Genomic DNA, 13,740 nt, shown 5'->3' with positions numbered 1-13,740 from the left:
CTAATAAATTGGATCTGATTTACTATAAATCGATTTATCATCGATCGAGCGTTAATTGAAATTTGAAATTATTTTAAAATGATATTGATGTGAAATTAATGAAATTAAATTTGTTTTCAAATGTACGATAATATTTTGCAATTTGATTAAATATTAATTTTTGTGAAACAAAAAAAAAAGCAAACAAAAAAATAAAGAAGGAAAGAAAAAAAAAATCGTGTTGAGAAATAATCATGCGAGTACGAAAAATTGCTGAAAAATGATTACAAATTTGATATAATTATTGCATAAAATTGTATTAATTCATTATGAAAAATTATTTTTTTTTTCCTCAATGACATTCACACAGTAGTTGCGAAATGAAATTGTCTTTTATACGTTTACAATGGACATCAATATATTCTCTCTTCCTTACGCATATATAAATATATATATATATATATATATATATATATATATATACACATATACATATGTATGTATATATTTCTATTTTTTTTTTCTTTTTCCACTTCCTTTCAAATCGAAAGGATGTACGCATCCTGCACTTACACATACATACTTCCTTTTTTTAGAGTATACAATCAATGTCGCGCGAGTCTTATTCGTCGACTCAGCAATAAATATAAAAAAAAAAAGATTATTTTTAACTAGTCCATATAATATATATTTATGAAAATAATTATGAACGATAAACAAAATTTTATTTAAAAATTATTTTCTCGGTATTCTTATTTCATTTCATATTTTTTTTTCCCCCTTTTCTTTTCTTTATTTTTTCTTATTTTTTATTTTTCTTCTTTTGTCATTTTCTGTTTACGTTAATACATTGCGTATGGGTCATGAGATATCTCGTTGTCATGTTATTTCGATTGAATCCGATTACTTAAGCAACCATAGACAAATATTTTTGTTACGTTACCAGGGTTAATGAAATCTTACGATTCTTACATCGTATTTCGGATACTGACACCATTTTTATATGGATAACAATTAAAATACTTGAAGCGTTCAAAAATGTGCAGGCCTTGGAAGCGCGTTGAACGTACATAGGCGACGTACGCGATATGTTAATGACACTAATACGTAATATGATAATTTTATTTTAAATATCCTTTAGTTTAAATATCATTATTATATCTATAACTACTTTCATTGTTTTTTTATCTGTTTTTTCTTCTTCTTCTTTTTTTTCCAAATTCGATCCAGATTATAAATTATTTAATATTCAATAAAAATACATGAAATGTTAATTCAACGGTGAACTCAATGGATTTTCTCTGTTTCTCTCTCTTTCTCTCTCTCTCTCTCTCTCTCTCTCTCTCTCTCTCTTTTTTCTTTTAAGAATACTTATATTTTTGCATAAATTTATACGGCACAATGTCATTTTATATTCTCGAGAAATTAATTAAAAGGTAATGTCACGTTCTTCTTAACGTTACTGATCGCAATCGACATAATCAATGCGGGATTCTACGATGAGAGTTATAATTCCAAGGAAGACCACAATTTTATTGGAAACGATTCTATAATGAATTTTTAAGGACGATAAAAGACTAGGAAAAAGTTTAAAACTAATGAAAAAAAATAAAATAAAATAAAATAAAATAAAATAAAATAAAATAAAAAAAAATAAAAAAAAAATAAAAAAAAAAATAAAAAAAAAAAAGAAATTTAATTAAAGTAAAAGAGAGGAAAAAAAAGAATAAGAAAGAAAGAGAGAACAAAAATAGAAGGTAACGTTTAAGAAAGAGAGAAAGAGAGAGAGAGAGAGAGAGAGAGAGAAAGAGAAAAAATGTTTCTCTTTTGTTTTGATTATATTCTTAATTTATTCGAAATGGATTTTTAACTTATTAATGACTCACTCGTAAGACTTTTAAAAGTAATAATTTCCTTTATTATCAATAAAAGTCAATTTATTGAGAGTGTTTTTAGCGCGAACTATAAAACTAAAGCTATTGGAATAAAGGTCGCTTAGACAACGAATGGGTCAAAGATCGCCGAGAGTAAATCGTCGGTTTTAAAACACTCGTATCATTATTACTATGTGATTAAGAATATATTCTTAAACTAAAAAATTTGTTTTCTCTTGAAAAAAAAAAAAGAAAAAAAAAGAAAATAATTGAATATTATGAAAATAAAAGAAAATAATCCAATTGTTCTCATGCAAATTTTTTTTCTTCTCCTATAAATACAAGATCATTGCGTTTCAATGCATTTAATGCGCATGTTAATGTTCGTTTATTTTTTTTTTTCCTTTTGATCTTTCTTTTTTTTTTTTTATAAATCTTCTTCGTCCAAATAAATTATCAAGTAAATTAATTATAGTTTAAATATCATTATATTTCTTTTATAAAACATATAATAAAACTTGAAATTTTTACGATTCTACAACGTCACAATGCATTTAACGTTTAACTTTATAGATCCTTATTATTTGTAGATTCAATAATTGTTTTACTTAGAGATAATTAAAATGATCACACTTAAGTAATAATAATAAATTTATGAATAGCCAGTATTATTATAAAATTTTATTACGTAATTTCTAAAGAATAATTAAAGATAAAATTATGAGAAAATTTTATATTTACGGACAATGATCCACAACAAAATATGACATATGTAATATCTTACGTATGTATCTTGTGAAAAAAAAAATATGATAATTACCAAAGAAAAATTATCAAAGAATAAATGGTAATCGTAAAATTATCATAAGAACATACGGTCAATCGTAAATGAATTTTATGTCGTGATTAGGCCTAGAATCTCGAAAAATGTTGAATTTATTTTATTTCTTTAACGATAAACGAGTATTAAAATTGAGCATTTAGATGTATATATATTACTCGATGATTTTACGAATGAAATGAAATTGATCCATAGATCGATTCGATACCTGAATAAGTTAGAAACATTTTTTTTTCTTCTATTATTATTATTACTATTATTATTTTTTTTTTCCTTTTTTATTGCCTTTTTTGAAAGTATTGATAAGTTGATAAAATATTTAAAAAAAGTTTAATTTTGATCATATATATGTATATATATGCAAAACACAAATCTATATATATATAATAAATACTTACGTAAACGAATAAAAAAAATATTTTAATAAGAAATATCTTGAAAATATTTATATCGTATCACTGCATTTTTATTATATCCCTTTTTTCGACTTCTTCGAAGAAAATAATTTCTAGAATGAAGAAATATTATAACGATAAAAAAAAAAAAAAAGAAAAAAAAAGACTAATAAATAATTTTCAAGTCTTTCTATAATAATCGACAAACAAAGAGAGATCTTCAATCTTTTTTTTTCGAATAATCGAATAAAAGTTCAAAGTCCAATGGATTACAGCTGATTAACAGTCATCATTGTTTTATCTAATTCTAATTTTCTTTATCAGAAGTATCTATCAAAGATTACAAAATAAAGGTTTACAAGCACTTTATACCAATCTGATATCTTTCAACAAAGATAATTATTATCGAGTTTTCAATATCTCTCACACATACATTTCATTTATTATTCATTAATTATTCATTTTAAGATTAAGATTCTTTTATTCATTCATTCATTCATTTATTCATTCATTCATTCATTCATTCATTCATACGTTTATTATTTTAATTAATGTTTTAATGTTTCTTAGAAGAGTTAACTATTTAGTATGTAAAAAATTTTCCGAAGAAAAAATTTATAAATTCAGATGAAATCTAACGATAGAATATAAATAATAAAATTAACGATATCGTTGCTATTCATTGGTAAAATAACAATCTTTTTCTTTTTCTTTTTCCTTTTTTTTTTGTTCTTTCTTTTTTTCAATTATCACATAAACTTCTTTTAGGTCGAGTATATATTTTACAGGCGGTTCAATATTATTAAATTATAATAAAATATAATAAAGAAGGAATTTAGGAACGTAACTGTTTAGAAACATAAAAACAAAATCATATATATTTGACTTCTTACATATACATATAAATATATATATATATAAATATAAATATATATATATATATATAAAAAGAAAAACAAAAAATAGCAAAACAAAACCACAAAAGAAAAAAAGACACAAAAATCAAACCGATGGATGAAGCTCGAGATATGCCGCTACAAGGGTAACTCAATAATTTCTTCGATTATTTAAAAATCACATAATTATTATAGTTCACATAGAACTTCATTTAAGTATATCAATCGAATTAATATAATATTTTTTTAATAATATACGAACCTATCGTCTCCATTTCCATAGCAATTATTTTGCACATCGTATTTCTCCTTCTTCATCATGCTTTAGCTCTCTTTATTTTTCTTCCTCTTCTTTTTTTTTCACACTTTAATGATTGCCAACTATTGCGTTTCTATTATATCTGAAAAAAAAAAAAATAATTACAAAAATTATTACAATTATATATTTCAAATAAAATCTAATCCATATTACATGAGATATATTAAAAATATTCTATGAAAATTATATTATCATATAAGCTAGTAGACTTAAATGATGAAAGAGAGAGAGAGAGAGAGAGAAAATTAGTATTTTATCGAAATTACATAATCGTCTCTCTATGTGACGTTAAATAATATTTCATGATTTTGCCAATATATTTAGCAAGAGAAAATATGTTAGAGATAGATAGATAGAGAGAGACAGACAGACAGAGAGAGAGAGAGTGAGAGAGAGAGAGAGAGAGAGAGAGAGAAAAGAGATGCAGAGGATAGAGATAAATAGATAGATAAGTAGATGGAAAAAAATACAAAATATGTTGAAATACAAATGGATGATATACATATGAATAAATTAAACGAATAACATGAAAAATTAATTATTATTTTACAATCTAAAGTTTATATTTTGTCATATCTTCATTCTCTCTCTCTCTCTCTCTTACACAACACACACACACACATAGACAGACTCAGAGACAGACAGACAGACATACATGCATTATTTTTTCCCCACGTTTGTTTCTCTTGCTTTTTTTTTTTCTTTCTTTCGGTTCATTTGATCATCTTCAATTCTTTTATTTTCTTTCATATTATTAAAATGCGTTTAATTATTTAAATAATATAATTTATATCATGATAGATTTGTTTCAATCCCGTATATCAATCTATCAACGTAATTATCATTTCTAAAATAATCTATCATTGACATAAACAATTTGTCAATAGAAAATATAGTATGTTCGATTAAATTTTTCTATGATCATTTCTTTCTTTTTTTTTTTTTTTTTTTTTTTTTTTAAATATCTACAAGAAAAAGTAATTATTAAACGAAATACAAACGTTTCTACGTATTTGCGTTAAAATCGAATTAACATTTGAAATTAATTACACAATTATTTCTAAACAATACGTATGTATACATCTAAGAATATCAAACGAATCTAACGGTCAAGGATAACATCATTAATTGCTCTTTTTCTTTTCTCATCATCTTATCCTTCCTTTTCTCGTCTTTTAATTTTTTTCCTTTCTTCCTTTGTTCCGTCAAAATTTTTACGCGCAAGATCGCACGGTGACGTTTATAAAAGGAAAACCTTTTAAAAGAACCTGATCTAAGTAATTACAATTAACAATATAATTCGTCATTTTTATTTTCTGTGTTTTTTTTTTATCTGTTCCTTTTTTCTCGTTGTTTTGTCGTTCTTTCTTCCGTTTTTTTTTTTTTTTCTGTTTCTTTTTTCCCCGTAACAATCCTACGTACGTACTCATTATATTTGCATATTGTTGTTTAATTACATCTCCATTATACGTATGCACATATTCTAACATTTAAATGATACTTACTGAAGTAGTCTGTATCATATTATATTAATGAGTGAACGTAAGAAATTAATAACACATAAAATATAAAAAGGTCAATTATTTGTGCAAGTATATTCAAGATTCTCTATAATATTTATGTTAGGTTCTTGAACTTTTACAACGAATAGATCTTGAACATTTTTAATTATATCCTTGACTTTTGCATTCTCTCTCTTTTTTTTTTTTATTTTTTCTTCTTTGTACCTTTTTCTCTCTCTCTCTCTCTCTCTCTCTCTCTCTCTCTCTCTCTCTCTCTTTCGAAAAATAAGAAGCACAATTGAACAATTTTTCCTTATTGTTTTTTTTTGCTACATTATGTTTTTAATAAGAGGAAAAATGACGTAACGAATTGTTTCTTTTCTCCTTTTTTCTTTTTTTTTTTTTTTTTTTTTTTTTTTTTTTTTTTTTCCTTTTTTTCTTTACCAACATTGAAATCACGTTCTAATAATTATAACACTAACTCATCGGACATAGAAAGAAAATCTTGATGTTCCATTTTGCATAATCATTATGGCAAGATTATAATTCCTCATTTTAATAATATTTCATATGTTACGAGGTAATATGGAATTATTTTATCGTTCTTTATAATTTACGTCAAAGGTAATGTTTTTTTTTCTTATGAAAATTCAACACGTATCATCTTTATTTTTCTAATTTACTATATCAAGATATTTCTTTTCCTTTTTTTTGTCGTCTTCTTCTTCTTCTTTCTTATATTTTTCTTCTTTTTCTTTTCTCTCTTCATTTATCATAAGCTTGTATCATAAACTCATTTCAAATTAAATGTTATACTTTGTATCATTGAAAACGCTGGACAATTAACAAAAATTTACATAAATTAATATTCCAATTACGATAATGATAAAAATAATTATAATAACAATTATTATTATTGTTAACATTATTGATACAATAATATTACAATAGTGTTTATTGTTCGATATAATAATAATAATAATAAAAAAAAAAATAAATAAATAAATAAATAAATAAATAAATAAATAATAATAATAATATTATCGTTCGAAAATATATATCAAAGATATATATTATCAATATAAATTTCCACACACATTTATATATATAATATATATATATATATATATATATATATATATGCGCATACGTGCACGGACACGTATAAATATAAAATATTCTAATAATTAATTTTAGAATTCATAATGATTTCCAGAAACTTTGATTCTCTCTCTCTCTCTTTCTCTCTCTCTCTCTTTCTCTCTCTCTCTCTCTCTCTCTCTCTCTCTCTCTCTCTCTCTCTCTCTTTATAAGAGAAATACGTGTTGTGTAGAATTTAAATGTTGAACATCGTATCTGTGAATCATATATATATATATGTACATATAGACGACACGTGCAACGTGCAACATCGCATGCGATGATGCTATAACGTATGCATGTTCCATTAAAAAACAATTTAAAAAAAACAGTTTAAAAAGCAGACAAAATAAGATAAGTATGTATATGTAAAAGAAACAGAGAGAGAGAGAGAGAGAGAGAGAGAGAGAGAGAGAGAAGAGAAAAGGAAATTAATTAGGAATAATACAAGATAGGTTATCCATTATCTTTGTATCTTATCCATTCATCACTATAGAATTTATCTGTTGAAATTTTTTGTCGATCAAAAAAAAAAAATCATTATTTGGCGACCAAAAAAAGAAGAAGAAGTTTAGATTAATAGAAGATTAAAAGTATCTCAAAAGATTTATTTACTTACGTGATGAAAAATATCAAAAAAAGAAAAGAAAAAGAAAAGGAAAAAAATAAAAACAAAATTAAAACCGAAGAGATAAAGCTTCAAGGTCGTTCACTCTTTGTTACTATCTTCAAAGTATAACGTTATTGAATGCTATGTGAAAATCGATTACAATCAGATCGTTCGCATTCATTCAGTTTTAATATTTAAACGTAGTAATGACGAACGGAAAATTTTCTTAAGCAAAGAAAAAAAAAGAAAAAGAAAAAAGAACAAAGAAAAAATAAAATAAAGATATTTTTACTTTTTCGTACGTTCCTCGTTTTTCTTTTCTTTTGTTTTATTTTTATTTATTTATTTATTTAATTCCTTCTTCCTTTTTTTTTCTTTTTTTTTTTTTTTTTTTTTTTTTTCTTTTTTTTACACGTTTACTCCGTAACTTCTGTTCGACGACAAATACGCTTAAAACTCTCGTAAAGAGCGACGAAGAACTGTAACGAGAATTACGTTCGACTGATCACTGAGTACTACTGCCTTTCTCTCTTTCCAACAAGCCATAGCGTTTAATTACTAATACCAATATGCTTCCTCTATAATAACTATATTACTGCATACAAATTATATTTGTTACCACTCCGAGATCGCGAATAGAGTTCAAATGATTTTCTGATTGGTTGACGACAACGAGATCTAATATCGATACTTTGTTTCCTTCTTCTTTTTTATATTATTTTATTATGATAAACATACATACATACATACATACATACATACATACATACATACATACACAATACATACACACACACAAACAACACACACCGTGTACATGTATATTTCTTATTTTCTATACTTCTTTTTTTACCTATTTCTTTTCTTTTTTTTTTCTTCTTCTTTTTTTTTTTTTTTTTTTGATATCAATAACAACGTAAGATATATTTTGATAGAATAAATTCGTTATCATTGAACTTAAATGAATTGACTACTTCGTCATTTATCTTTTTCATTTGGAATTGTTATTTAATTCAAGAATCGTGGATATTTTTATTAAATTCTTCGTTTCTTCGTTCTACACTATTTTATCACTTTTGTTCGTATTAATTGTTGAATTATTGACATGTATTTCTGAAATGATTGTACAGTTCACTGTGCGTTACGAAATACGCGAAAGAAAACAAACATGGCGTATGAAGAGATGACTGACCAACTTCTGAATATGATATATCAGCGCCATGGACGGCAAAGAGTCGAACGAAATTATTAACTTTTTGTTGACAGTATCGAGAAGGTAAAAATTGTCGATAAGTATTATCGATTGTCAAAACTTAGTCGGTAATATTTATCGTTGATTAAAATTGATTGTAGACCATGTTGGTAAAGTAGAAAATATTTGTAAAAACATTTTTGATTGTAGACTCGAATGATAAAGTAGAAAACATTTCGTTGATTCAAATTTATTAAAAATTCACATTTATATGACGTTTTCTTTGTTTTTTGATTTTTCATTCTAATTTATAAATCGTCATTTAACAACGATAGTCTATATATGTATAATAAAGAATAGAAATAATTTTATATGCCACACTATTAACAGGGATTGCATAGCATACAGTATGACTAAGCAAGATACATTAGTAATTATTAAAGGAATGATAGAATGCGATTTTTAATTAAGTTTTGCTTTTAAGAATAAATTAACTAGTCAACTGATAGTGTATTCAGTAAGAAGATAATTTCATTGAAAAAACAAGCTATTATTATTCTTTTATCTGATGAATAACAACTCGATTTATATATTTGATTAAGCTGCTGACTTTAGTAACGCTGAAGATTATTTCTTTTTTTTATATGTCACGTACATATATGTAATAGTTTAATGAATGTATGTCAATAATAAGAGAGCTTTCGTTTTTTTCCTCTTTTTTTTTTTAATTACGAGAGAACATGTTATGTTTTCAAATTAATTACAAATTATAATAAATTAATCCTCGACTTTTCCTTCTTCTTCTTCTTCTTTTTTTTGTTTTGTTTTTGTTTTTATATAAAACAAATTTAATAAAATGGATTTCATTGCGACGAAATTTGTAGTTTCGTGTTCTCGTTCGATATTTGGTCGATATATATTTATATATATATATATATATGTATGTATGTATGTATGTATGTATGTATATATGTATATACGTAAAATTATATGGTAATCACAATGGCAAAAATTGATTAGGAAGATTAACGTAATCTTCTGGCTTCTCGTTCAGATTCCAAAAGCGTTAAAATATCTCCTTCGCGAACGGGTCCTTTGACATTTCTGATTATTTGTCTGTTCTGTTCGTTCAAGAATTCCACTTTGACTTGGGTACATTGACCTTGGGAGCCCGTTCTGCCGAGCACTTTAACAACGCGTGCACGCACTATGGGTGTTTCCATGATCTTTTTAAAAAAAAAAAAAAAAAAAAAGCAGAATGAAAGAAGAACTTGATCACTTTCGTCAAAGATATTTTTGATAAAACGAGATCTTTCTTAATCGTTAACAACGATGTTACGTAAGTACGTTCTCGTAAGTTATTCCAAAGTCTTTCAACTTCTGCCAACCATACTGAATAACAAAATCAAGTCGAGTAGGAAACTAAAGGGAAGTTACATTGAAATTTGATTAATAGTTAAATCAAAAAGAATTACTTTCATTCGATTTGATCGGACTTTTTTTTTCTAATTTTCGATTACGTTACATTATTTGAATCAAGATAAAAATTGTCACATAAATTGATATTTGATACGATAATATAAAATCATTAATTTGGCAGCATTGACGAGTGACTGGTTCGAACAAAAATAGCAACTCGGGGTGTATAGTAGTATCGTCGCGCAAAGTCATATGAGATACGATTCGAACTTGAGAATTTCAAATGTTCGCGCTATTGTAAGCACTGTACACGCCATCTGTTAGAAATTTTTGAAAAAAGAAAAAAGAAAAGAAGAGAAAAGAAAAAATTCAAATTTAAATACCATTTACGCGGTAACGCGCCCACCAAACAATCGCTTGTTAATTGTGAGAAACAATAGATTAATTAATTAATAAATCAATACTATTTTTATAATTTATATGTTATAGAAGAATGATGGACGTTCCTCGTCCATTGTTACAATTGATTTTATTCGCTTGTGCTTTAGTACAAATGTGACATTATTTTCTTGCCTATAACAAGAAACAATATGTCTCCCGTTTATATTTATTACTGTATATCCACATTTTATTTGAAATATACTCACGCATGTAATTAATTATTTGCTAAGAAATACCCTTTATACGCGTCATATAAGACGTCTACATTTATCTCCCTTTCTTTCTATCATTTTCACTCTTTCTTTCTCTCTCTCTCTCTCTCTCACTCTCGTTCTATCTCCTTTCATACTCATTATCTTCATCTTATTAAATCTCACGAATCTTAAATTGATGCAAGCACGCAAGCACACACACACACACACGCACGCAAGCACAGAGAGACACGCACGCATGCACGCATGCACACGGACATTCTTTTATATAAAATTACATCGTACGTGAAAAAGTTTAACGTATTTTGATAAGCAATATGTGGTCTGATTCGACGATTTTTAATAACATCGTCAATGTATTTGTTAGTAAGTATATATATATATGTGTGTATATGTGTGTGTGTGTATGCGCGTGCGTATATGTAAATATATATGTATATATGTATACGTGTACACGTGATGTATTATTTTGTATTATTCCTTTTTTTTTTCCTTTTGAAAACTGTTTATCGCTAAAAATGAGAGAATTAAAACTATCTAAATTATTTATATTACGTACAGAAGGAAAAAGAGAAAGAGGGAAAGAGAGAGAGAGAGAGAGAGAGAGAGAGAGAGAGAGAGAGAGAGAGAGAGAGAGAATGATTTGATAAATTATTAATCGAGAATTAATTATGACATTTCTTTCTTTTTCGTTTGAACACAATACGAGCAAAAATTGTCTTCTATTTTTTTCATTTATCTTCTTCTTATTCTTCTTCTTCGTCTTCTTCTCCTTACTCCTGTCGATTCGCGGTTACATAATTTTTACATAAAGCTTTAGGAGATTAGGATTAGGACGACGATGATGAGAAACAAAAAAAAAAAAGAAAAGAAAAAGAAAAAACAAGAAACAAAAAAAAACAAATAAAAAGAAAAATAAATAAATAAATAAATAAATAAATGATATTATACGAAATGTATTTCACATAAGGCAGTATTAATTAATAACATTTCAATTTTACGCGAATGTCTCATTCATTTAGCCGAAATATAAGATTGGTGTAAATCATTCTTATATCTACTGCTAATTATTATTAATAGTATTATTATTATTATTATTATTATTATTATTATTATTATTATTATTATTATTATTATTATTGTTATTGTTGTTGTTATTATTATTATTATTATTATTATTATTATTATTATTATTATTATTATTATTATTATTATTATCGACGAGTTTATTGATTCGATAATTATTTTATTTATTCGTTAGGCATCACTTTAATGTGCATTATTCTTTTTCCTTTATATCCAATGTAATGTATATTATATATATATATATATATATATATATATATATATATATATCTTTTTATCCTTGAAAAGGAGCTTAAAAAGGAGCTTGAAAAGGAGCTTGTGAAAAAAAATAATAATCCTTGAATAAATCGATCCTTTCGTTATTATTTCGATTTACACCGATCTTATATCGTTCTTTTTTTTTCTCATTTGGTTCTATGCACTGCATTTGCTCGGATAAAGCTCTGTAAAAGAGCAAGGCTAGGATTTTAATTGTTTTTTTTTTTCTTGTTTCTATTGTTTCCTATTTTCCTTTCTTTTTCTCTGTATTTTGTCCTCCTTTTCGTTACATTAATAATACATTTATTACGTGTACAAAAAGAGCTATGTGATAATGATCCCAAGTTCTACATATACAATCGTCATTCCTTGCTGATGTCATCAATATTTTTTAAAATCACAGGTATTCGAGAAAATAATCGTCATATATATTTTTCCTTTCTCTCTCTCTCTCTCTCTCTCTCTCTCTCTCTCTCTCTCTCTCTCTCTTTCTCTTCTTTATTTTTTATTTTTTTTCTATTCGAAAAACAAACATCCTAATGCATATCACGGCGAAAAGTACTGAAAAATTAATATCGTAAATATTTTTAGATGCTTAATCCATTTCTTTTCTATTTATTTCTGATCTTATCGATTAATAACAAAAAAGAAAAAAGATATTATTTCGGAGGAATATTTTCCTTTGAAAGCAAAAAATAATACCTTCAGATCAAGATGTATTTTATAAATGAAACAAAAAAAAAAAAAAAAAAAATGACCAACTTTCTAAATACTTTATAAGAAAACTTGCATTTCAATAACAAAAAAAGAAATTTATACATAATAACATCTAATACATATGTTATGACAATTGATTTTATTCTACGGAGAATAAGATATGTCGACTACGAAAACAAAATATATATATATATATATATATATATATATATATATATATATATATATATATATATATGTATACATATATATAGAGGAATTCTCTACATAGAAAAAAAATCAAGTATAATATAATAATATAAAATTTGCTAAAGGTAAATAAAATTATTGATCACGATTAAAAAAATAATGAAAATAGTCTATAAATAAACTAATATACATACTTTATTATATATATATATATATATATATATATGTGCGTTATATAAAAATAGAATTACACTAAACTAAGCCATCGACAAGCAGGAATACAGAAGTACTATTTAAATTTACTCCAAACAATTTGATAATATGAGACAATGATTATTAATAAATCAATTATATATATATATTTGATAAACTATAAATTAACGAGTCAGAATAAAATAAAAAACGGAAAGAAAAATAATATATATATATATATATATATATATATATATATATATATATATATATCTTTAGGAATAAGTAATACATTGTTGTGTATCAATATAAATACTGTTTTTGTATCACTGAAGCAGTCGAACGATGAAAAAATTAAGAATTCAACTTCCATTTAAAAAGAAAAAAAAAAGAAGAAAAAAAAAAGGAAAAAATAAAAAAATAAAAAAGAATAGAAAAAATAAAAGATTAAAATACAATAATATAATTAATTGCTAAT

General features: G+C 25.0%; 2 protein-coding genes across 7 annotated transcripts in view; both read right to left on the bottom strand.

Moving 5' to 3' along the window:
- The window catches only part of LOC118441315 (ATP-binding cassette sub-family G member 4), a 28,476-nt gene extending 19,926 nt beyond the window's left edge, over positions 1-8,550 (bottom strand). The window contains exons 1-2 of one of the 6 annotated variants that reach the window (XM_035865530.2): positions 8,410-8,550; positions 4,248-4,386 (exon numbers count right to left, since the gene is read on the bottom strand). In XM_035865530.2, the coding sequence (XP_035721423.2) occupies positions 4,248-4,306 (59 nt within the window). In that variant the 5' untranslated portion in view covers positions 4,307-4,386; positions 8,410-8,550. Of the gene's footprint in view, positions 1-4,247; positions 4,387-4,959; positions 4,979-7,565; positions 7,800-7,848; positions 7,868-8,409 lie in introns of those variants that run through there. The other 5 variants (XM_085660380.1, XM_035865533.2, XM_085660379.1 and 2 more) reach the window with 5 other exon arrangements.
- Positions 8,417-11,739, bottom strand: LOC118441321 (small ribosomal subunit protein eS28). Its single transcript, XM_085660383.1, has one exon. The coding sequence runs from the start codon at positions 9,969-9,971 to the stop codon at positions 9,774-9,776; it is 198 nt and encodes a 65-aa protein (XP_085516509.1). The 5' UTR covers positions 9,972-11,739; the 3' UTR covers positions 8,417-9,773.
- Positions 11,740-13,740: the final 2,001 nt, after the last annotated feature.

This window comes from Vespa mandarinia, chromosome 11 (assembly GCF_050613455.1).
Source record: "Vespa mandarinia isolate Hongniang chromosome 11, ASM5061345v1, whole genome shotgun sequence".
Taxonomy (NCBI): domain Eukaryota; kingdom Metazoa; phylum Arthropoda; class Insecta; order Hymenoptera; family Vespidae; genus Vespa; species Vespa mandarinia.
Note: the sequence above shows the minus strand (reverse complement) of the source record. Positions and strands in the feature narration are given on the sequence as shown.